General features: G+C 42.8%; 1 protein-coding gene across 2 annotated transcripts in view; it reads right to left on the bottom strand.

Moving 5' to 3' along the window:
- srgap3 (SLIT-ROBO Rho GTPase activating protein 3) overlaps positions 1 to 27,212 on the bottom strand; it is a 76,760-nt gene that overhangs the window by 36,765 nt on the left and 12,783 nt on the right. For both annotated transcript variants that reach the window (XM_061219093.1, XM_061219094.1), the window contains exons 2-3: positions 9,391 to 9,586; positions 43 to 205 (exon numbers count right to left, since the gene is read on the bottom strand). In XM_061219093.1, the coding sequence (XP_061075077.1) occupies positions 43 to 205; positions 9,391 to 9,586 (359 nt within the window). The remainder of the gene's footprint in view (positions 1 to 42; positions 206 to 9,390; positions 9,587 to 27,212) is intronic.

Below are 27,212 nucleotides of genomic sequence, written 5' to 3'. Positions count from 1 at the left end.
AGACAATGGCAGTTTTGGGCAGAATAAGAGATAAAGACTGACCTTCTTGAAGAGCCTGATGACGTCCTCGCTAATCTGGGAAAGACGCACGATGACATTGTTGGTGTAGATGTCGTTAAGCGTGGCATGGTCCCGGCTCTCCCTGCGCGTCTGGTTCAGAACCAGGTACCAGCAGTTGACCGAAGACAGGAGGTGCTGCTCCTTCCTGGGGAGGTTGGAGAAGGAGGTGAAGACACAATTTAGAAGTGTTCAATCGGGCTCAATACAGCAAAGTATACCTCTACTGCTCCACTATACAATGGTTTCCATTTTATATACCAAAACACTTGTTTGAAGGGAAATATCTGTGCAACTGTGGCATCCAAATTATTACACAGGTTAGCATCCAATAATGCACCACAGAAAGCAAGCAACACCAAGAACATAATTATAAATGTGTTCTATACCAACCCAAACAATGTTCATTTATCTTAAATATATTTTGGAGCTATAAGCTTCTAGTTACTATCCTATGAGCTTTGACTGCAGGATTCAGATGTTAAACACATGAAAAATACAAGAATATAGGACTGTACATTCTCATATTTGCCCTGAGAAAGAAATGAAGCTCCTGGCCGATTTCCCCATTCAGAGACACAAACCGGAAGGAGATGAGAAAGACTTAAATTGGCTTCTGAGAGATTAGGCACAGCACATTTCAGTCTTGTGATGGCAATAATGAGGGCCAGATGCTGTTCATTTCCCTTGACATGCTCGCGTCTGATACAATATCGATTTTATAATTCCTTAAGGCTGGAAACCATAATCACCAAAGGCAATATCTTCCGCTGAACATGAACAGCTTTCACCATCCCTTTCATTTGAAGTGTATCTCAGACCCCCACCTGAATCCAAACTCAATGCAAATCAATCATCTCACTCAGGAAAGAAGAGCGTACTCTGGAGCTCCAGGGGGAGAAGCACCCGGCATGCAATTACTCCAGAAAAAGGATGGGTCTGAACATCAAAGGATCTTCTCTGTGGCGCTGCTCAAATGTTTTCCGAAATGGTAATCACCTCTAATTAATCTGAAATCTGCCAGCTCTCTCTCCAATACCCCACCCACCTCACGTGCACACACACACAAACACACACACACACACACACCACACCCACGCTCACATGCACACACTTGTGTGAACGCACGCACACACGGGCACTCACACGCTCATACCAGTGATGCTAATACCAGCACAACTCACAGAGATATACAACAAGCAGAGAAACTAGAGGACAGATGGTACACACACACAAAAACACTCAAACTCATATAGGCAGCCTCTACTTTTCTGCCATATCCACAACTTTTACTGCGGGCAGAAGACTCAAGCAGATCAAGCCCTGGATTCAATCAACAGATGTCCTCAACTTTTACATACAGCTAAATGCAAAACAGTTTGGCAGATTCAACCAATCCTCAAAATTAACTCAAACATTGTGTCATAACAACGGACTGTTTTTGAAAGCCAAACTTGCCCTATTCATTTGTAAATCAGAACTGAAAGAAAAAGAAAAGGAAATAGGTATACTGCCTCCTTTTCCTTCTTCCTTCACTTTTTCTCTGAAAGCTGTTTTAGCAATCATTCCCATTAAACAAAATCCAGCCCGTGCAATAATACTTTTCTCAACATTTGCCAGCCCTTCAGCGTTGCACACTAGTGGCTTTTAAAAATTAAAGATGCTTGGCACTTAACAAGTGTTTATGTATGAAGGGTCGCGGGGGACACAACCTCTGGCCTGAAAATTCCCCGGGAGGGAGCCAAGACTAAATCACCTCCTATATCACAACAGCTCTAGGGTTTCCCTGGCCTGTTCAGTACCCATCTCAGCCAGACCAGATTTACAGCTTTTCGGCAGTCTCCCACCCCCGTCTGTAGCGCTGACGAGACATCGCTCGGCCTATGCAGCCTCCTATCAAATATGTATCTGTAGATTTACACAACTGCAGGAAGGTGGCGCACTGACCTGCAGCTAAAGCGCAGTTCTGCGTTGCCCAAAAACTCCCAACACGTTTTACAACCAGACCCAAATACGTACTGCCCTGCATTGTTGGTCACTCTGTAGAGAGCGCAAAAATGAGCGCAAATGCACAAACTCAACAGTGAACAGAACACACTAATGAGCTACAGCAGAGAGCCAATGATCCCAGAGAACATACTGTCCTTGAATCCCAGGTTGCAAAATGGCCACATAGCATGTCAGACAATAAAGGCAATTAAAATGGCAGGTTGCGAAATATTTGTGTAAAATGCACAAAATACAGACTTATTTCCAGCCTGCACAGCTGTTTTCCCTAGCACACAGCAAACTATTTTTGTGTGACTTAAATAAATGTTGCTTATGGGTCTTATTCTGGCAGTGCTTGCATTGGACTCTTATGCTCTGTGTGTTCTACTTAAAGTGGGCCTGAAGCCATTTTGTGGAGTGAGCAGGATACAGGTGGCTCACGAGTCTTAGTGAGAACACACCAAAAGTGTCACGCAACATGAACACTGCTCAGTCCACCACAGCCGTGAAGATGCTGTCGCCAGCCCTCAATATGGCATCTGCTGGCGGGTGAATCATTGAAAACTTAAAAATTATCCATTCTACATGTTTCTGCACCCACATTACACAGTCATCACACACTTGGGCCTTATTAATAGGACATGGTGGACACAAAAGCTCTGGGGGTCTCACCAACCAACAGGGAGCCTGTTCCCTTTCCCACAAATTCAGCTCCCCAGCATCTGTCCCTCCTGGTCCCTGTGTTATCACAGCCATCTCTCCCATTAAGCCTCTCTGGCACATCTTATCAATTCAGACTGAGAGAGGGAAAGAGCTGTTGAGAGAGCTGGAAGGAGAAAGAGAGAGATAGAAGATAGAGGAAAAGATAAAGAGCGTATTGCCTCGGTAACGAATGCTGTGACTTCACAGTACCAATTTACTGAATCAGAAACATCATTAAAATAAGTCAGAGACCTACAATAGGAAGCACATACATTTCTTGATTCGTACAGAGACTTGGGGTCTGGTGAAAGTCCTTTGAAAGAGCCCCATGGTGACGGGGCCCTGCTTATCTTTGAACCAGCATGAAAGGGGGAGCGAATGGAAGGGGAGGGAAGGGGGATTAAAGTGGTGGGGGGTGGGGTGTGCCATTCCATAGCTGCCAGCTAGGAGGGTTCATACACATGCATTTCAGGCTCCGCTTCACAGCGCTGCCAAGCTGGCTCCAGCATCTGGGACAACTTCAGTGCCTCTTTATTTTGGAGATGCTGTCACAGTTTGATGGTAACCAGACGTACGGTACCAAATCAGCCCAGTTCCTGCTCCAAGGGAAGCCAGGGATTAGGAGAAAGAGGAGGAGGGTGCAGCCCTGCCTCACTCAAACATCCCAGGCCGTGTGGACACCACTGAACCAGGGCATCACTTAGAATGCCTGTGAACTTAATGATCAGACCTAGAGTATCTGACACCTGGCTGTTCACCTGTAAACCTGTAAACCAGCCCAGGGTCATTACTTTATAATAGCATACACTCAGTGACCACTTTATTCTTTATTCATTTTTTTGATGTATTGGTCGTCTGCTGCTGTAGCCCACCCACTTAGAGGTTTGACAGGTTGGGTGTTCAGAGATGCTCTTCTGCATACCACTGTTGTCACGTGTGGTTATTTGAGTTACTGTCACCTTCCTGTCAGCTTGAGGCAGTCTGGCCACTTTCCTCTGACCTCTATCATTAACAAGATGTTTTGCCCACGGAACTGCCACTCATTGGATGCTTTTTGTTTTTCACACCATTCTCTGTAAACTGTAAAGACTGTTGACCCTGTCTGGCACCAACAATCATTCCACGGTCAAAGTCACTTAGATTTCTTTCCCATTCTGGTGTTTGATTTGAACAAAAACCAAGCTGAAAAAAAGAAGCTCTAGTCCATGCCTGCATGCTTTTATGCACTGAGTTGCTGCCACAAGACTGGCTGATTACATATTTGCATTGAAAGTTGGCGTACAGGTCAAGCATTCACCGCGTCACATCACTGTACAATTGTGCGGATTGCATTTACAACTCCAAACCATTCATCCAGTCCACAGCGGACGGTCAGCTCAGGTAAAGCCTCATGCACAACAGCAGTGCAGTGAACCTTGTGGACCTCAATTCTGAGTCAGCGAGGCATACAGCAGGCCCTGAAACATTACAAGAACAGTGAAGGCCTGCTATTCTGCAGCTCCATCCAGCTGTGCTGACCCAGCGACGCACTCATTACAGCAGCGCAGGAACAAGCAGACTGCTGCCAGCTCTCCCTTCTGTCCTGTGGGCTCAGGCAAGGGAGCCATTAATAACTCATAACATTCTGCTTACAGTCATTAGAAAGTAAACGCTCACATATTCATGAGCCGCTGAATAATTACTGAAAAGGACTTCGGGCATATGGTGATGACCATGTTAACTACATGCCTCATTCACACGCACGCACGCACAATATGCGCTGTTTACCTGAATAAGGCTTTTGAAAAGTCACATGAAACCTGCCCTTACAGAAACATTTTTTATTGGATAATGTGGAAGAGTTATCAACGTCTTTAGGTGCAAATGTCCCAAATATGTGGAAAAAAACTTCCAAGACAAACACATTTAATCAAAAGCTCAGGCATATTTGAGAAATTAATTATGTACCGTTCCAAAACATATTGGCAAGATTAAATGCATCGATGAGTTTATTTCCTTCAAGCAAAGTTGTTTTAAAGCATCACACCCATACACACGATCTAAAATATCACGGCTTATCCATGAAAAGGCAAATAAAAGCGAAAGGTTTTTGAAGCGATGCTGAAGGACTCATCTGCAGGCTGCAGTGTTTCTGAGGGAGAAGAGCTAAATAAGGTGAAGAGGGGTGGGGAGCGGTGCTGATGAAGGGATAGAGACGGAGCAGCTGTGACTGTGCAGAGCGCAGCCAGAGCCCATGTGCCGCACAGAGATACGGAAAGCTCTTTAATGAGCCAGTCTGGATGCTAATGCTAATCATCAACACGGGCCCTTGTTTATCTCCTTCTCACAGGTGAGCTTTCTCTCCAGGATTATACCAGCTGCTTCTATTTTTCTTATTCATCACCAAAGGAATATTTTTTTGCCACAAAATCTTCTGCAGGCTCTTATTTTCTGTCCATTTGGGTTTGTTGACACTCTTTTCTTGCATTGGGATTTTGGAGATACGTACAGTATACACATAGAGGGGACGAATGGTAGAGCTGGTTCGGAGGTTCGAGGTAGAGACTGAAGTCTCAGAGATCAGCCATTGAAAAAATAATAAAAAATCTCATTGTATAGAGAGGGAGAGAGAGAGAGAAAGAGAGAGAGAGGCAGCTACAGAAGACAGACTGAACAAAGATCAAGCAGACAGAATCTATGCTGCTCATTAGATGACCAATGATGTTCCACTCAAGCTAATGTGTCACACTAATCAATACACAGGACATGTCAAATAAACCGAATCACTAGAACGAGGACATTTTTCATCATTATGACCCATTCAGCCATTAAAAGTGACCAAAAGATTTACAGTGAAGGCTTCAATATTAAACATTCCGGTTTTTTACAATCACTTTGACACTAATTTCAGAACCTTGGGGTCATTTTTCAAAACTGCTGACACAAAACTCAAAACGGATAATCAAAATGTGCATTTTTCAAAACTCTAAACACTTTTTTCAGTTGCTTGGATACAATATATATAAACCAAAAATCATTTGATCACTGAACCAAATCATTAGTTCACAAAGACTCAACTTAACTTTCAAAGCATTAGCATTTCAAAATGAAATACATACATTACATTTGAAAATACTGTCTTTTCATTCATTACAAGGCAACTAACTACCAATGTATTCAACCACTCAAAATGATAAGTAACTGTAACATCACTCCTAAAGCATAGTTTTATGGAAACAGATTACTTGCACAAACATTCCATGTTTAGATTATGAATGTTTTAGGATAAATAAATCGATTGATACCAATTACTTTGGAACAGGATAAATTTTACCACATTATCATTGAATGTAATATTGCATCACCATCTTTGGTCACAGGGGTTTTCAACCTTTTTTGACATGCATGTTTGAGCTGGTGCTCAAATGACTGATGATTGATTTTACATAGTGGTAAGAGCAGGAGTAAGGATGTGTATCCACCTGCAACAACATAGCGACAACATGGAGCAGCCAGATGATCCATGTTAGAATAGAGATCAAGGAATGAGAGGAGGAGGAAGAGGAAGTAGAGGTGGTCAGTGGAATGGCAGGCGACAAGTACTCCTTCAGAGAGGTGGCCTTGTTTCTCATCTTAGAGATGGGGGGTTGTCCTGGTAGAGGACAGTTTATTTCACTGCAGTTCAGGATTTCTTCCCACTTTGCACGTATAATTTTGTTGCTATGATTACAGTTTTTTACAATTGCAAAAAACTCTTCATACAACTCTCTGCACCAACATGCAGCTTGTCAGTTCATTTCATTCACAAAATGGATCAAAACTACCAAACCACTGCGAGCATGTCTCAAAGGAAAAGCTCTAGAATTTTTTGCGTCAATCAAGAACAGTGATCTAAAAAACACTAACAACCAGTGGCATTACAGTCGATGCATTATTTTCTGTTAGTGTCAAATTGGACTGTAGAAATGTATAGTTTTTGGTGGTTCAGACTGATGTTTTGTAAAAACAATGAAAAAATAATTCAGTTTGGTCCATGTACACTGCTCTTGTGCTAACTGTCAAAAGTTCTAAAAAAAAGTTCTAAAAAGTATTTTAAAAATGCTTGTTAAAAAAAAAAAAAAAGCTGTGAAACAAACCCACAGTATGTATAATTATATAATTAAATATATATAATAATATAATATATAATATATATATAAATATATATAATATAATTATATATATATTTTTACAGTATTCAGATTTTTAAAAAATTATTCCACTCTCTTCTATTGTTCACTATTCCCTTTACATAGAACACAGAAAAAGCTATAGTAAAGTATTGTACAACAACTAAACAGTGAATCTGTAGGTATCTTTTGTGTGGGCGATCTAAACAAATGTTCCTATAGTATTTCATGAAAAATGAGGAATTTGAACCAATGAGGAAGTCAAGATTTCTTCAAAGATATGAATGCACAATGCATGTTTTCAACAGGTGAACGGGCTGTGTTACAAGTGTTTACCATTTTGAGTGTTGTGTGTGTCTAAGGTTTTGAAAATTGAGTACAAGCTTGTGAGATTAGGGTCGAAGTCATTGTAAAAAACAGTAATAAAACCTCACTAAGGCCTAAACGCAGTTCATTTATAAATTAGTATTTTTATAGTCTTGCAGTCAAATATAACAGCACGAGACAGCTTTACCATCTTCCTTACTGAAGTTAATGCAGTTTATAGAAAATGGCAACATGGTTCCCGTAAAGTGGTAATGAAAGTGCCACCACTGGGTCACATTTCACCGGTGTGTTGATCTGGAGCCAGCTCACACAGTCTGTGCACGACCAAAATCCACGTAGCGTTAGAACACATGCAAACTGCATTATGGTTCTGTAGGAATTGTGACTTAACCATGCATACGTGAGTGTGTGTGTGTGTGTGTGTGTGTGTGTATGTCTGCATATGTGTGTGTGTGTATGTCTGCATGTGTGTGTGTGTGTGTGTGCATGTGTGTGTGTGTGTGTGTGTGTGTGGGTATGTCTGTATCTGTGTGTGTGTATGTGTGTGTGTATGTCTGCATATGTGTGTGTGTGTGTGTGTGTGTGTGTGTGTGTGTGTGTGTGTGTGTGTGTGTGTGTGTGTGTATGTCTGCATATGTGTGTGTGTGTGTGTGTGTGCATATGCGTGTGTGTGTGTGTGTGTGTGTGAGTGTGTGTGTATGTCTGCATGTGTGAGCGGGTACATCTGCATCCGTGTCGTGCAGAAGCATTGTGCCAAAACATCTGTAGAACATGGCTTTGCGCAGTGCGCCCGAGAGCTCTGCTGCAGACAGCCGACTCTCCAACATCTGGGCTCAATTAGAGGCCAGTCCCAGCGCCTGCCCCTCAGCCACTGCGCACCGGACAGCCAGGGCCCTGAGTGCTGCCTGCACTCACACACAAAGCAGGTCACAGCCAAGCCTCAGACTCAAGCAGAGACTGCACTATCTGTTTCCACAGAGCCACAGCCCAACTCCACACTGGAAGTGTGTTTATTCCTGGTTTATAAACAAAATACGGCAACACTTTAATGGAAGGGGGTATGCATAATCCATACATTACACCTACATAAACATGACATGACGCCGGATATAACTATTCATGAATGTCTGTTCCACTTGGTGTCAACTGTCATAAAGGGTCATTATGTCACTTTCATCCTTTATGTCAAGTGACAGTCATCAGTTTGACACGGAACAACATTGATGAATAGTTATGTATGTTCATGTCAGGTGGCATGTATTATTTATGTAGGTGTCGTAAGCATTATGCATACGCACTTCAAATGAAGTGTTACCCAAAACACATACACATATTTTCTGTTGAGAAATATATATATTTAAATTCTGTTAAAAGCTGCAGGCCACAACTTTCTTTTGAAAAACAGACAAAGTCTGGCTGTATGGTAATGAACCCCCATGCTGTGCGTGGTGCAGCTGCTGAAATGAGTGAGCTGACAGACTCCACCACAGAGAAAGAGCCATTGATGGAAGGCAATGCCCGCTCTGGGGGCTTCGCATTGCCTGGGCCATCGCTGTGCCACCCTGTGTCCACGGGAGACAAGTGAAGTAACCCTCGCTAAGGACAGTGTGCTCTCAGATCTATTCACAAATAATCATTACGCTTTTAAGCAGTTTGCGGAAATACTGGTTTTACACTCCCCCGGGGGCCGTATTCAAACCCTAACAGACTTCCGTTGCAAATAACTTCCCTTACAATTTCCATATATAATAATTCCAGGTAAAATAATGACATATTTTTCACTGCAAAATGTCCCACAATGCTAGAGGCATAACTATTTCCTCCACACCACACTTCCTGGTTTAACAACTTTCCTTCTGGTGTAATTTGGCACACTGAAACAGCTCATATTGCACTGCTCCACTTCTTCCAGGGTGCGCCCAGATGGGTAGGTGACCAGAGTGCAGGAATAGCAGGAAGGGGGGGGAGTGGAGCACCTCGACGCGTGCAGCGCACACACACTGGATAATAACTTTGACCCAGTTGAAGCAGAGCAGCGGTGCGGTTTACAGACACGGTCTCCGGGCTCTCCTCGCACCACCACCTTCACCTCCCTCCCTCCCTCCCTCTCTCCCTCCCTCCCTCCCTCCCTCCTCCCGTTCCCAGCGGATTTCCCAGGTTTCCTCACTTGAACTGGTGGTGCTCCCGGGAGCTGCGGATCTTGGAGGAGAAGCGCTCGGCCAGCTTCTCCAGGCTGCGGGAGTACTCCAGCTGGATCTCGGCCTTGCGGCGGAAGAACTCCTGCAGGTCTTGCAGCAGCTGGATGCGGGACTCGGACTGCTGCTCCAGGCATTTGAACTGCTCCACCAGCTGGTTACGGATCTCTGCGGGAGACGGAAAGACGCGCGTCAGCATTCGCCATTTGTCGTGTGAAGAACGCGATGTCCGTTTTCGAGGAAACGGTCCTTTTGAGCTCAAGTGCAGCCTAAAGAAGCACCACCAACAGTGCTGCAGTGTCTAAAGTACAGCGCAATGAAACCTCTAATGAAATGTGAGCAATCCCTCACCTCTTGTGGATGTTGACAAGCAGTCAAGTAACCAAATTAAGCCAATAATTACATTACAGTGAATTTAGACTGAATTTAGATCTTGTGAGATGTCATATTATAATGGAAACTCTCGGTGATATATACAGAGAGCAGGGCTGGGGCACTATATTATTAATGCCCTCCAGAGTTATGTGTCCGCCACCCCTGCGGCAGTGGTCCTGTCTCTGGCTGACCATCTCTCTTTTACCACATTTACAAACAGCACATATCAGCATGGGCCCAGCACACCCACCCAGCACAGAGCCTGAGGTTCAGGCACTGCCAACAATAAACACGGTCGTGCACACTGTAGTCATAATACGAGAGAGAGAGGGGAATGACAGAGAGAATGAGGGAGAGAGAGAGGACAGACAGAGAAAATGAGAGATCTCAAGTACCCTTGAAGGATTCTATGAAACAAGCACATAGTATGGTAACCTCAGGAACCATCAGCATTCATATCCAAAAAGCATACAATGAAAACCACTCCAAATAATCCATCGCTAGCTATGACAGCCAGTGTTTCTGAGGGTCTCTAAGAATGCCATAATTCTGTATTAGCTTCCCTGGCAAATTAATTTAAACAGTGGAAAGAGCCATAAAATTCACTATCACTTTCAGCCATCTGTTTCTCTAACATAATACTGTCGCATGCAGTTATATGTACAGACACAATAATGTGCTTTTCTTAATCTATAACTGACAGAAATTATAAACGCCTCATGGCTTTTAAGTAAATTCTTTTTTTTTTTTTGTGAAACAGCAGGCTTGGAAATATGAGGCACATACCAGCTCCAAAAGGCTTATGACGCATTGTGCTTGACCCAAAGGTCACAACCTCTTTTTCAAATGACTGCAGGGACGTGTTCTCTCTCCACTCCGAGTACAGAACAGCACAGTGGAAAAGACAGAGGCTACAGCACTGAGACTCGCTGCCAAACCGCACAGCAAACGGAGGACCCTCCCAAACGGCAGACGTATAATCACCAGCTCATATGTCAACGGGTAGGTGCTGCAGCCCACTGCCGGTCACAGAGGCTGCGGAGGAACCAGACGCCATTACAGAAACACAACACTCTCCTCACTCTCTCCACAAGTCTCAGAGCTTCTGCTTTGTTTTTAATAAAGCAAAACAATGTTCCTTTCTTTGAACTCAGGAGCAACCTATTTTACAGGAACTCAAACTAAAAAGAAAAACTGACACACAGTTTTTTTTTTTGTTTTTTTTTCACAAGATATTCTACTGGAGCCATCGACAAAAACTAGGTTATGCACACTTAGAGAGATTCTACCAACCCAAATATGCCATTTGTGTTTGAATGTGCAAAGGAAAAAAAAGGATAAAAAGATCAATGACAGCTCTCTGACTGAGTGCTGTCACCAAAAGAGCCTGAAGAGCACACACCGTGACAGAAACGACACACGTTCCAAACAGCAAGCTGCAGTAGAAGCTTAATGATGTCTCTGGTGCATGCTGGGTTTTGTATGCTGTTTGAAACCATTTGCATATGCTACATCAAAGCCCCTACACGGCACTATCAAAGCCGGTTGTGAGGCAGTTCTCCCTGCCTTAGATCCTAGGTCAGGTACGGTTATCAACAGGCTTAAATAACTAAAAGGCATGATGACAGCATAGACAGCAAGATCTGAAGTACTTTATACTTGCCACAGTGACCTTGTCTTTAGCTCAGATATATTTAGCATAGCTTCTCTTATTGTACAGGTGCATGAAAGATAAATTCATGGCTCAATATCACAGCGAAGGTCTTTCACTGCTGCTGGCTCAACTAATTTCACTGGGTACTAAACAGAAAGTGTTTTTTTACTTTAGTATCCATTTTGTTTCAGTCCATTTTGCCTGTAGCTGTATATTACAGATGGCATATCAAACTATATGGAGGGGGAAGGTTTGAATGAGGCAGGAGCTACTGAGGACTACTAAACAGGCCATAGATGGAATGTTTTTACACAGTCCTGCATGGACCAGACATTACAGCAGCCTCTGATATTGGTTTAACAAATTAACCAAAACCTGTAGAGCCAGAAAGAGCATTTATCTTCCAGCCAGTCCCATCTGGCTATCATTTGATCAGCAGGCCGCCATCTCTTGGTAACCATCCCAGCACTTCCATGTGGATGTGGTCTCTGCGTTACTCCCAGTACCACACAGGCCTACGGACCAATACCTCAAATATCCCCCCGCCCCCCCACTGGCCACAGCCGTTCAGGGGCTGAGTGGAGACAACTAGTGAAGACGTTCTGCACAGCCCCAGAAACTGCCTCAGCCCAGTCTGGCTTTCAGCCCGTTTTATTTCACTTCTCCAACCCTGCAACACATATCCAGTAACACAAACACAGGGCCAAGAGGACCGCCCTGAGAATCTGACACGATCCCCATGAATGGCAGAAAGGACACTTCAATACGCCCGTAAAAAAGAGGTCAGAAGCAAACGGCAGCAGCAGTGGATCTGACAGACGGGTTGGTAAATAGGTCACACACTAAAGGAGCCTACTCCCCTCTCCCCGATACACACAGAACCTGGGAATATTTTGCATTCCGAGCGTGACGCGTTCTCCCAAAGCTCGAACCCTGAACCCCGGAGGTGCTTTCTGAAAGCTGAGAGACGGTCATGCAGACGCAGTCAGCACTCTGCAGTTACGCTTGCTATGCTGGCCTCCAGCCACAAAGTAACCTGGCCTTTGATCAAGCACAAAACTAGGCAGAGACTGCATCCCTTGCTTTCTGTATTAAATACTTGATTACTGTTTGTGGCTGTTTTCTTTTTAGAATGTAGCAATTAAGAAATGTAATGCATGACCTGCTTAGGAAATTTGAATGATTAAATCAATTATGTAAATGACCATTACCAGCCCTTGTTCCTGGTGTATTTGCTGAATTAGTGTGTTGGGAAACGATGCATTATCTCAGCATGTGGGGTGGGGAGGTGCCTTATGCGGAGCCTTCAATTCAACATAGCTTCCTTGTCTTTGGCCTTTACTTTTTGCTTTGAGAAGTATAGGAATTGCGCAGACCATGAATTTCACTGCTTTCACTTCCTCGTTTCCACACTGATACTGGTCCCTGCCCCTCAGTGTGATGATGGGAGTGTGGATGAGGGAGGGGGAACAGCTATGGAGTGAGGCATCACTCATGCCCAATGGTCAGAAAAGGATAACAGAACGTTTTTTGGAGACCTGCTGGGCGTCTGCACAGAGAGAAGCACAGAAGCACACTGGTTCCAGAGACAGAATGTGACTGCAGAAACTAACTTTGGAGTGCCACAGTGCTCATGTCTGACAGTGTGTCACTGAGAAATGCTCACAGCTTTTCCACGATGACAGTCATAAATCACAAATGCATCCATCATTCGTTGTCTTTAGCTCTTCAGCCAAACTGGTTACTTTTAAGAAGCGATAAATGTATTGCTTCATGAAGCACATGCATGTGGCTGCATGCATGCATCTTTTCCATCGCCTACCACTTTTACGACCAGGGTAACAATTAAGTACCAATTATCTCTCAGACCATGTTGGGTCTTGCATGAGTATTACATTGCCAAAATAATTTTCCCTCTCTCTATTCAGCATAACACTGAGCACTAAATGTCTTTTATTGGGAAAATCAGACCAACTGAGCTGCAAATATGATGAAGGCTAGAAAAGCAAACCTGTTTAACTAGACATTAAAGCTGCAAATGATTTTCTTTTTTTAGGCGACCAGACACAGAGTAGGTCAATTTCATGACATTTGCGACATCCCCCAAGGCGTCTGCACCAATTCTGTGAGTGAACATCACTGACTTAACTTGTAATCACAAGGCATTTATTCAATTAAAGACCTCTACACCAGGTTGCCAAAGATCTGACCTTTCTAAGATTAACCCCAAACAACATGCTAGTCCCCAGTGCTTCATCCAAAGGGATATGTGGTAGGAATCAGTTTAGCTACTGTCGGTTTCATTGCCAGAATATTGCACCAATTGTCATGTTCTTTACATTACAAACACAGTGTGTAAGTAATGCTCATCTGTACAAAGATGAACACAATCAGTCCCCAATCAACTCTCAGTAAAAGGGCACCGTTATTATTAACAATGAACAAGCCATCGCTGAGAGCAGACACCATTAGTTCTGTAATATGATGACCTTTCATTTACGCAGCCAAATTAGCATCATGTAGCATATTATACGCATCTCAACAATAATTAGCCCATCAATCAAATGTATTCCCCCCCCCTTACAGCTAATAATTAAGCATTTAACACCTTAAATGTCTGAAATACTTTCAAAATGCTACTGCCAATCCAGTAATGACTGCATGTTACAAAAGAGAGTGGCAGAAAATAGAATTGGTGGAGCTGTGCTATTCAAGAATTCTGTAAAAGCTTTGGGCATGGTTGGACTCATCCATTGTGCATTTACCCACGCGAGACAGATAGGGCTTTGTGACACGCATCAATCAACAAGGGTTCTCTCCGTCCTGAAGAAATACACTTGTTTATTTCTGAAAGGCGTGTCTGTAGAGAGGAATAACGCATCACTAAAACAGCTGCTGAGCTCCGGTGCTGGGTGGAAACAGATCCTTTCGGGTGGTTGTCAGGACACAGTTGTGATTCCGTCTCCACACATTCACAGGTCTGCCCAGAGGGAAGAGGCCTCCCTGGAGGCTCCACACAGTCAGAGAACATGGACAGCAGGGTGGGGGAGTGGTGCATCAGCAGGAGACAGTCACTTCAGATGGGGCTATTTTAGATATACTGTAAATACATCTATACACTATCTGTGAGGAGTATTTACCTGGGCATAGCGTTTTACGGTTGTGTATAAATGCCCCACTGAATAAAACATGAGATCTGAGGTCAGGGTGAACTCCTGCGGGTGAGGAAGAGTCTTTGTTTTGTTGTTTGTTCCGTCACAATAAGCCAAGCGCTAATAAAATGGAATAAGAGGCACAGTGTGAAGCACAAAGAAACGGTTGTCTCAAACAAACATTGGTAGCATAGCCCTTTCTGCCAGTTATATAATGGCATACCATATCAATGATGGCAACGGTTCCTTCACATCAGCCACCGTTGTATTCAAACCCAATGAGCGATTAAAATGTCCATTTGCTGAGTTTTATTTTATCATATTATGAAACCTTAAAACAAGTTATTGTGCCTGCAATAGGTTTGTAGGATGTAGAGACATATTTTTCTTATTGCAGAAATTGGTAACACAGATGCAGCGGTTTTTACACAGTGTATCAACGTGTATGCAATAACATGGGATAACAATAACAAAGTTTGAACACATCAGTGAGGTCTGAGCAGACATGATATCAGGAGGATTATCAGAGAAAGCAGAACGATGGAGATAGAGATAAAGCCTTTCATAGAGCAGGGTGTGAATTAATCATTTCAGATCATTATTTGTTTTTGCCCAGGACACCTGCTCTATGTGATAACTCAATCACAGAGCCCTGAGAATGACGGCGTATGGCAGGCAGCCTTCCCGCCTGAAAAAGAGGGGGAACCATGAAGAACAATGGCAGGAAATGGGAGAACCCCGACCTTCGACCTCCACCGAACCCATTGCTGCAGCTGCAGGACGTTAGAGATAATTGGACAAGCATGACCGACCGGGAAAGGGGAAAATCAGGCCAGGGCCAGGGTTTCAGAAGATAAGTTAATCCAGAACCTAATGTTACTCCCCAACATAATAAATCTCACTTCATCGAAGGTGTTTTCATCTTCCTCTCTGGTTTCCTACAGCCACCAGGAAAATGGTCAACAGATGAAAGATGAAAGACATTTCCATTGCATCCTTTTGTGCAGGCTTTCCCTTCATGAATTATTCTCATGTGTGTACACCATACTCCGAAAGGTTTTTTTTATTCTCACCTGGAAGCAGACATAGTCTAACACATTTGCTGTGTTTAACTGACAGGCTGTACTTGTCAAAGAGCAGGGGTAATCTATGGCCAATAGATATTTCAAGATATACAGGTTATCACGTGAGCTATACAGCCAAACTGACAGGTCTATGAGTAAAAGCCCTTTTTTTCCCAAATAATATTTGCTTTATAAAACAAACAAATCTGATGAGCTGAAAAACACACCAGTAAAAGTTGGGACAACTTCAAAGGCATTCCTCATTAGGAACCTTTTTCAACTCAATTTCAACTAGAATGTAAAACTGAATGAGGACAAAAACTAATGTAATAATTACAAAAAACAACTATGTTAAAATAGCTAATGTAAGCATGAGCCACAGAACCTTTCTCCAAGATCCCAGTGGTACTACAGTCGCAAACAAGCTAGTCATGTGAACATGGCTTCTGTCCTCCTAATTCCAACTTCAGTGGCAGATCAGTAGTAACCTCTAACCTCAGAGGCAACGAGATTCCCATGTTTGCTGATGGAACACATTTATTCTTTCCTTTACACTCCGACCATAAAAAGGGTGGTTTTAGCTAATCAGCTTCCCTAGAATTTTTGCTCATTACCATTTCACCATTGACTACTGCTCTGTGGGTGCACAGGGACAATGATATTTGTGGGGGATGCCATTTCAGTAGCTGTCTCTACTACACTGGGCACATTATCATGTGTGAACTCCAAACATCTTTCGATTCACCTCTCTTTACATTCAAGTAACATGATTTCAACAATCTAGCAATGTTCATTCACTTAAAGGAACAATATGTCATTTCGAACTTATAACGGTCAAGAGAGGAATAGCAGCGACAAACACCTCCAAAGCACAACACTGGGGCCCGGAGCAAGGGGGGGGGCCCGCGACGATGATCTTAACACTCCCTTAATAGGATTCAGAATCTTTCTAGCGGGCCCTTAGCAGCCTTCAGAGTATTACTTGAGATGACAGATAGTATGAAAAACCGTACAATAACACCAGCTTACTAACGGCCTTGTAGTGCACCCAAACCAAACAGATCTATTCCATGGTGGTTTAATCATTGCTCAATGGTCATTTAAATGTGCTACTTATAGTGTGAAAGCCTGCACATTTTGTCTTACTACTGTGAAAAGCTCAGTCAGATGACCTGGACTTTGCTGTCTATTACGTTAGCTAACATTAGCTATGGAGTCATTGAAATATAAGCACAAAAGCGGGAGTCAGAAGAGGAAAGCAAAAAAAGAAGAGCAGCAGGCGAGAGCGAAACTGCCAAAATTAGACAGGTTTCTGATTGTGTCTGGTGGTGGTGTTGATGGTGGTTATCCCTGCTGCAGCAGTTAGGAGCAGAAGCGAGAGTTTGTGCTTCGGTGACAAAAAATTGACATGAGTTGTATAGATGAACCGAGAGACGATCTTTGCTCATGCTAATAATACCTTTCATTTGCATACCTTTCATCTCCCCCATCTTTACAAACCAATGTTTTTCATTTATTTTAGTTTGGCAGTAGAGCAAATGTCTGACATGTTAATGTTGTAAGAGGTGACAAATAAAAAAAAAACGGTTGCTTCTATTATCAGTGATATATTTATCTTTTTGTAATTGTGCTTCGCAAAGGCTTATGGGAAACAATATATATTTTTGATGAACTATCACATGATTGGCTTGCTTTGAACTGGGCTTGATCTATCACATTCAGTTTCATGATTGTCTTACTGTACGTCAGCAAAAGATAGCTAGCTAAATAAAATGAGAGAATGTTTGAATATAATTAAGTGGTACTTAGAAAAACAATAAAGGTAGATCCATTTTTTTACTAGCAACTGCCCTTGGCTAGTGTGCACTCTGCAGTCTTGTCCAGGACAAGCTTAATCTGCATCCCTGAACCAACCCTATAAGTATTATACAGTATATTAACCCAATCTAAAATATTAAATTAATTGAATTAAGATCACATGTACACCAAAAAAAAACAACACTGAACGTTATGAAGACCGTATCACATTAAAAATGCGTAATTATGCAGGATCATTGCTTTGTTATGATGGTGATTTACGGTCTTCACCATACCGGTATGAACCCTTCCCTATGACCTGGCAGCACAGTAAAGCACAACGCTGTGATTCAGGAGGTTACATAATGCCTCCTGGAGCCAATTAAGTTGAAAAGGAATACATTAACCTCCCGTGGATGCATTAATGTCTTTTCATTAACGCTGTAGGACCTGAGCACGAGGCAGGAGCAGGAGGAGGGGGACGGGGTGGTGGTTTGGGGTTTTCAGTAGGAGTGTTGAGGTTTGAGGCGAGGGAGGGAGTAGTTGTTTGGGATTCGAGGAGAGAAGGGGAGGGGAAAGCCACCATATGCAGGAAAATGCCTTCTCTTCCACTTCAGAACTATGGCACCTCTATATATTTTGCAGGCCAAACTGGTCTTCTTTTTTTAGCTACACTCCAGGAATCAGATAAAGCAGGATAATATGTCGTATTATATTTCTAGTTTCTTTGAATGGCCATGGAACACATTGCAGTATTTCTGGTTTAATTTCTTCATTTTGGTACAATGGAAAAATGGGGTGATTCAGACATCAAACATTGCATTAGACATAGGCTGAGCGAAAAGGAACTGTGCATGGTATTGCATCACACTATCATTGTCAAGGATCAAAAGCGAAGCAGAAGATGTTGCAAAACCATTTCAATGCGGGGGTGGAGGTGGAAGAAATGTGAAATAGACTCTGCGAGCAGAAGACATGCAGCAATGTCGATGCAAGACACCAGCACATTACCATACGCATCATATGTTTATTATCAGGGCGCTCATAGAATTCTACAATATAATGATATAAATGATCAGCCACCCCCGGTGAGACAGCTCTAAAATGGCTTCCCACTATGGGAGTCCCAGTTGAATTACTATAGGTCTTCAGTGTCAATAGCACTGGGTTAAGCCACAAATATGTACACAAAGAGCTAGATGAGTCAGTGTAAATATCGATGCAAAAACTTTCCATGGAATATTGTCTGTTCTGAAATGAAAATGCCATCTTTTGTATTCACGGAGAGCTAAAAACAGTAACACAATTACGATGGCATTCACATCTGTGGAAAAGAAACCATTAGGTTTCCAACTGCAGTTATTTTTCAAATGTGTATGCATAGCCGTCCTGTAAATCCCTACTGGTGAGCCAGTGCAATACAATTAAAATGACTCCAGAAATGTGAACAGGTTGTGACTCTCTGCAATCAGATTATTGATTATTTTATGGACACCCCATGTTCGGTAAATAATCAAAGCATGGACTTGAGACTTTTTGAGCCTTTTAGTCCTTAACAATTAAGTAAATTTCAAAGTACATAACACAGGATTAAGTAGGTCTGTAGAGAGGGCAATCAATGACTTTTAAAGCTGTGATTAGTAGCCCTATTTTGAAGCAAGTGCAGTAATTCTTAGCATGATGGCCTCAGCAGACCAAGGTTTATGGCCCAGTAAACCTGGATAATCTGAGCGAACGATCAATGGAGCCAGAACATTACATTTAAACACATCACTCCAGCCTCACAAGCATGCATGTGTTCAGCCTTTAACCAAATAGAGAGGAATGGCTTTGTAAATACAGGTATATTTTGGGGGTATGGCAAGTCCATAAAACATGCTCCTCATGTTCCTGTGTGCCCTGCTGCATGAATGGACAAAAATAGAGTAAGAATGTCAAGGAATCAGCCAATCAGGGTACAGAATAACTAATCTGCCTCAGAAACAGCTGCCACAACGTGAATAGGTTAAATTGGGAAACTTTCTTTCTTTTTTTTCTTCACATCTGGGCCTGAAAAGTGGAAAGCAAACAGCATCAAAAGGAATTAACTTCCTTGGTGACAGTATCCTTGGTGACAGCATCCTGAGGCCTATAGCATGCTAGTATGGGACAACAACACACATAAAGACAAAGTGCCTGCCTCCAGCCAAATCCAACACACCTAATCCCCGACAACACCCCCAGAAACAAAGAGGATATTCACAAAATGTCTGACAACACAACACCCAGAACCCTTTGCATTCCAACCATGTATCAAAATAAACTAGACTGGGTTCATGAACCAGGAAATGAATATGAAAACTGAACACCTCAGATGGCCATTGATACAAAATGATGGTATCTGTGAAAAAGAAAAACAAGCTATGGCACAGCACAAATTTACAAGTAGGGGGCCAGGTCTAAACCTCAAGGTGCATCCCGTGCCATCTGAGAGAATTCTCAGTGAGCACTTTATTAGGTATTTATTAGACCTATTTTTTAGATTTATTCTTCTGCTGAAGAGGTTTGTACAGAGATGCCCTTCTGCATACCACTGTTGTATTGTGGTTATTTCGCACCATTTTCGCACCATTCTCTGCAAAGTCTAGAGACTGTTGTGCATGAAAATCCAAGGAGATCAGCTATTTCTGAGATACTCAAACCAGCCTGTCTGGCACCAACAATCATTCTACAATCAAAGTCACGTAGATCACATTTCAATCCTGAAAAGCAGCTGAACCTCTTGACCATGTCTGCATGCTTTTATGCATTTAGTTGCTACCACATGATTGGCTGATGAAATATTTGCATTAACAAGCTGGTGTACAGGTCTGCCTAATAAAGTGTTCACTGAGTGTAAAAGCCATATTGCTGAATAGAACCAAAACCATTCATCTTAAAAGCACATGTGTGGGTCTTGTGGATCTCTAATATTGATTTGAATATAAAAGTGCTTGTCATTAGCCCTCGGTGCTAACCCTGGGCTGTGTTAATTTCCCTTTGTCTCAGCACCCCTCTTCTGGGCTCAGCCAGTTCCCTTTCAGCCTCTCTAATCCTCCTCTTCATCGGAAACATTGCGGCGTGCCAAGCACTCTGCGCCTAGCTGTGCTCAAAAGCTCATTGCTTTCACAGGGATTAAAATGAAGTGGCATTGTGCTCATATCAGCGGTGTCAGTCCATACAACCGATGGTGCCTTATATGGTCACCATTTTCTGCATTTATGAATGTTAATGGGGTAGATTTTTAAAAGGCATGCCAGGCAAATTCTACAATTCAATTTAATCATGGAAAACTATGATGTTTTTCTACTAAGCAATTAGGCCAATTGCTAATTTGTAAGTAGGCTAATGACCAATTATGTAATCTCTGTGACAAAATATTATATTATTTGAGGTAAATACACCATTTCATAATACAGGCTCAAATGACCATTTTCAGTCATTCAATTTGCATACATATAATCTAACCTGACAGTTATAATTTCCAAATATTATGTAATATGATTCTTAAATAAATGGCTGCGTTTAACAAAACAAAAGAAAATAATCATTCTTCTCTGAAAATGTCAGCGCAAGACACCCTTTGAGCCGCGCACCGTGCAAGGGAAGGTTTCCAGACGCCCATCTGCAGCATTGATTTTCCTGCAGGATTATTACAGTTTCCTTGTGTAACACGAGCAGGGAGCTTCGGGGAAACTCGATGCCCCCGGCCCGTGAGATGCACCCTTTTAAAGCAAACAGTCGGCCGTCTCCAGATGCCTGCTCGGAGGCCCGGGCGCGAGACCGCCGCGTCTCCCCGGCAACACGCACGCACACGCATCGGTCCGCTGGGAAGCACTCACTCCAGGGGGGTGGGAGGCACATTGGGGGCTTTCTCATCACAGTGACATGACGTTTTTAGCCCTCCGCTGTTCCTCCTGTAAACTGCGGCTCGTCGAGCAGCACGCAGCCTGTCATTAAAGAGCCGGATCCGGGATGGCTGCCCTGCGCTTCCCTGACCCTCTACGGCTATAAATAAAGGGGAGGAGCACATCCCCACAAAACAAGAGAGGCATTCAGAGGCATATTGTTTTGGAGGCAAGAGAAAAATGTGGAGCAATTTGTGGCTGAATTCATATGAATTCATACGAAAACAGTTTTTTCTCACATTAAAATTACCTTATTACATCATACGGTATTTGTGGAAAAACGGGTGTCCCATGCAAACCCCCACCCCCCTTTCTCAGCGTGAGCATAGGCAGTTTTTAATGTAAGAGGGAGCACTCATGTTAAAGAGAGCCCTCATTCCAGGCTAGGAGTTTCAGGAGAGGGCAAGCTGGTCTGCTAGAGACAGAGGAAACCTGGGAAGGGGACTCCTCCAGTCCGGTGGTGAAAAGCGTTGACGGAAAGATGAGCTCTCTGCTGAACGACGGAGGGAGGGCGGGAGGAGAGGAGAGCCAGTGGAGGAGGGGAGAGTCGTTAGAGGTCGAGAGGAGAGGAGAGGGCCGTGTGCGCTCGGTCCTGCTGCCTGAGCTCCAGCACACTGCTCTTCACGAGCTCTCTCTCGGAGACGGGCGCAACAGGGGAGACTGCACCCGCCACACTCCATCCCGACCTGGCTGAGGCCCAGCTGCTGGTATATACATTGCTGAGTGCACAATTCAAGCGATAGCCTCGTCAGATCAACAGCACAGGGGTGAGCTTTTCAGTGTGAACAACAAAGATAGCACCCGTCTTGGCAGTAACCTGGCGTGCACCTTTGATGCGACGCTTCCCACAGAGAAAAGCAGCTGTGCATGCACACCTGTCCACCGTGACTCACCTGTTACCAGATCAATTACAGAGTCTCTCCAAAATGCTCTGGTTCTAATCCTGGTGTAGCCACAATAAGATCTGCACAGCCGTTGGGCCGTTGGGCCCTTGAGCAAGGCCCTTAACCCTGCATTGCTCCAGGGGAGGATTGTCTCCTGCTTAGTCTAATCAACTGTATGTCGCTCTGGATAAGAGCGTCTGCCAAATGCCAATAATGTAATGTATGTAATGCTCTGTCTCTGCATCTCCAGATGGAGCACAGCTATACAAAACTGCCTGGTAGCAGACAACGGGCATTATGGTATAGCATGCATAGAAGTATGGGTATAAGCAAGTAATGCCTTCTTTATTTGACTATATGAGTGGCAGGGGTCCCACTGATGTTACAGCTCAGATTTTTGGATGGTATTTATCGTACTACCCAGGGTGACTTACAGTTGACAGGTTAAGTTTCATGTGGCATCCATTAACACAGGTTAATCAATGAAGCATACCAGATCAAGCATGTTACACTAATGGCCCTCAAGCCCCTCAAGCCAATGTGCATGATATTGACATACAGGTCAATGTCTGTCAGTACACACCAACCACTATGCAGATACAGATACACATGTTGCAGTTAAGATGTTCAATTGTGTGTATTTGTACAAACATTACTAATCAGTATTATCCATCACTCATATTTACAAATATTATATTGGAAAGGGAATGGGTCCAGGGCGGAAATCTAACCTTATTAACCTTATTTATTCTTACTTTTTCCTTGGAATCTAATATGCATAAATAACTGAAGTGAGAAAAGTGAGGAAAGCTTTTTTATCCTATTTTTACCATCGCTTGCGGTAAACATCATGACATCAATGAACAATTCATGAGCTGCTATTTCCACAGAAAGCTGCTGATGTATGCCTGTGTGCCTCCCGGAATTGGCCTTTAATCTGCCCTGCCTTAAAGAAAATAATCTGAACTTTCAGCCTCATTCATTATTCACGCACGTCCCTCTCCAGAACGGACAGGGGGAGCAGGGTAAGAGATAGGTGGGGTAATGAGAGAGCAGGCGCCTGCTCAAATAAACACTTCCATATGTGGGTCTGCAGGAATGCACCTTAAGCACCGCGACCTGGCTACCCACTTCAGACAGAGGGGGGAGGAATGCTCCCTGCAGACCTGCATTAATGTGTCAATTCAGACCATACAGTGCAGGGGGCTCCCAAAGTTCACCAGGTAAAAGAAACAGCCAGCAATGGGTGCTTACAGTGGGGAGACATATTGTTCTGATAATTCATTCGCAAACCTCGACTTTATGTCTGAAAGTAACCAGGTCTGCAGTCGACCGTTTAGTGGACAGCCACTTGGGGAACATTTGGGGACAGCCACTTGGGTTTCATAATTTGGAATTGGCCTTCGTCCTGTGAGCTACTGTATGCCAAGCACAGTGCAGCTGATGTGTGTGGACTATTTTAATGAGCCAGTGACTACTCTAAACCCTGCAGTCCACACAGTGCCGGAGAGCTGTTATTGAATAAAGAAGTGTATCTCAGTGACAACAGCTCTGAACACCATATGCGTCGTTGAGAGGAACTAACATGACAGTAGGCCAAGGACTTCCCTCTGATAACATAATCAAGGCCAATACTCAAACCTTAGAATATAGCACTAGCATGTGTTTATGCTAAGTGCCGTAAACCAACAGCCATTTCATCCAAGTCATTTTCCCATTATGAAAGCCAACCTGGCAAATTCTTTATTCACTCAGTACTGTTCACTTCCAGAATACAGCCCAACACAAGCCCATTATCAGGGTCACATTACTATTGAAGCTATACTCTGTATCCATAGCCCTGACAGATTTTTTTTTGTTTCGCTGAAAACAAAAATATATTATTTATTAACCTTTATTTATACAGGGTAGATTGACTGAGCACACATGCTCTTTTGCAGCAACGCCCTGTAAAACTCAAGGTTTGTGCCAGGGTTGAGATATATAGCTCACAATCAACAGTATCTGAAGGAAATGGAAACAGGCTCATGAGAACTTTCACGTGTAATGGGAACTTTAAATTCATCTGTCCCCTGGCGGCGAAGTGTTCTAGGCCAGCTGTGATCTAATCAGTGTCCAAACGACTAAGTCTTTTCATTAATTGCTAAGAGCCATTGGAACACATGCTACACTGCTGTGGAAAACAGTTAATTCCGTAGGTCCAGAGGTAATTAGGAGACTATTAATGGCTTTACCTTCACATACATTCTTCTGGATTTCAATGGCATATTATTTTTACTTTCAACATTTAGGACTACAGTTGGTAGTCTACTTTTACAAAAGTTACTGCTTCGGTTTAGCCATTTAGCCTTCGGTGACAATACATCATGGAATAGTTTCAAAGCAAGCAGTCTCTCGTCCCTTTGGCCAAAGAATCTTTGTGGCCAGAGAACTCATCTTAACATTGTGCCTCCCAACAATGCCAGACTGTTCACTCTCAGTGAGAGGCAGTTTTTATCTTTTTTTTTATGTCATTCATTCATTCATGTGTTTGTTTATTGGAGGGTGTAGTTTTAGGTGTGGGAGGGTGAGGCCCATTCTTCTTCAGTTGATTACAGTGCTGTGAGCTCTCAGATACTACAGGAGAGGACACTACATCAGAGCAAGAGTTACATTCTATATAAATGTCTCAAACGACTGGCCTACCCCATCCACCAAGAGAGCATAACATAACTTTTTAACTTAATTGTTAATTAAAACATTATTAATTTACTATGAAAAAAGGTATAAATGGTTCTTAATTCACCCTGAACAGCTGTAACATAGCCTTTTCAACCTAGTCTTTTTGACCACGGACAACTGAGCCACTGTTGAAAAACAAAATCATATTCCTCCACACGGTCAGTGTAATAATAAAAATAATAATACATCATGTTCTGAGCCTGCACAGACTAAACATTAACATTAGCAGCACCTCATCCTTCAGGTTGATAGTTCTTCCTTAAAGTCACACTTTTTCACAGCACTTCTACAATGCAGCTGTGCAGTTTCTAAATGCAGCCTGTGTGTCTGTTTTAAGCCTGCATAGAGGGAGCAATGTAGGCTAGTTCATCTTAATCTTGCTTTCTTTTATAAGTATCCTAAACCGCCCTAAGAGCTTTTAGAAGCCATTTCCCAATATGTGCATTTTACCCCCTACTTTCCAATTTTTGTGCATGTGCTACAACTTCATTTGTCAATTTGGGAGCGTGTGGTGAGGCACACGTTCTCTCCAAGATGATGTCAGCCTCGGTTTATTTTTCTGCAGTGGTTCCCTGCTTCATCTCATAGACACGGAGACGAAGGAGGACACTTATTCTGTAGTTTGGACAGGCGGAGTCTGGAACAGAACTCCCGCTGGCCCACAATGCATCTCCCTGTACTAGCAATATGGCATGGTTAGAACATTACACTAGAGCAGGAGACCCACTCGTACATTACAATAGCGCCTTAACAGGATCAAAAAAGATGAGAGAGGTAATCATCATACCACATGCATGCCTATTCAAAAACAATCTTATCTCTTGTACCTTTTCAAATAAGAGAGAACATTTGAAAGTTTTTTTTTACCAGTGACACAGCAATGTACAAAAGCTGTAGTTTGCATAGAGAGACAAGAAAGGCACAAGGTAAGGAAAGAGCAGCAGATGTTCAGTGATACAAACTGTAGTCAATGTGAAGCACAAATACAAAGTTCACTGTCAAAGTTTAGTAAGCTAAAAATACTGACATTCAAATAGTCTCAAAGTGTCTTCAATAGCTCTCAAACTAAGCTGTTAACCACAGAAGAAAAGAAAACACAGCTGAAATATCTGTTGCCAGTGCAAAAAGCTGTAAACTGTTATATTACTTGTATAAGTGTGTCTGCTAAAGTCAGTTACATACAGCGAAGTACTTCTGAAGCAATTCAGGTGAAGTACCTTACTGAAGGTTAGAGCAGTACCACTGTGGGAATCAAAGATACAACCTTCAAGTTACAAGACCATTCAACATCCCAAACCACTTCCTCCAAACTACACTTGCATTCACAACAACGATGCTACAATGGGCCGGCCGATGCTCGGCAGACCAACTTAATACAACCTTAAATCTACCGCTATAGTTACTTACCCAATTCATACATTATTCATACATTAGATAGATAGATAGATAGATAGATAGATAGATAGATACTTTATTCATTCTGAGGGAAATTTTATCACTTTGCAGATGTTATCTGTTAACTGACCAAACCTATGACTGTTTGGTAATACAAAAATGAATGTCATGCAGACTAGAAATTCCATTTTTTATTTCTGTTAATAAAAAGGGAAGGGTTTAAAGAGAGCAGTGCTCACTTCAAGCATTTTACAATTTCGACATACAGTAATACACGTCATACACGTCATACACTCAAGGGTGTGAACATGGCCAACGAGTTATGGATGATTTGAAAGGTCATTTGAATTATATGTTTCAGGCAAGATTAACCAAATACACCAGCTTTGTAAAGGGTTGTATATGTATATAATATTGTTTCGGTGTTCATATCATAAATTAAGACAAATTTTCAATGACAGGATTTCTAAATAAGCCAACAAAATCAATTTGATCAAAATCCCCTGAGCATATTGCTAGAACACATTCTACGCTTGGCCTCAGTCAGACCTTAAGCCTTGCTCTCTAAAAGTCCTCTGACTTCAGACTCAGTGTCCATATACGGTTGTACATTTATCTTGCTACCACCTCGATGGCGTGTGCGAGGGGTTAACAATGCATTCCTTCCTAACCCATCCCCCGTCAATCTCTCATCAGGGGGGCCTAGGGCCGGGTCCTCGACAATATGTCCTATTTGATTTAAGCAATAGTAACATATCACAATATGGATGTTCTCAGTGTGCTGCTTCAGTCAGAAGTCCATACTGTATGAAGACTCATGTTCTAC

The sequence above is a fragment of the Conger conger genome, chromosome 14 (genome assembly GCF_963514075.1).
Source record: "Conger conger chromosome 14, fConCon1.1, whole genome shotgun sequence".
NCBI classification, from domain to species: Eukaryota; Metazoa; Chordata; class Actinopteri; order Anguilliformes; family Congridae; genus Conger; species Conger conger.
Note: the sequence above shows the minus strand (reverse complement) of the source record. Positions and strands in the feature narration are given on the sequence as shown.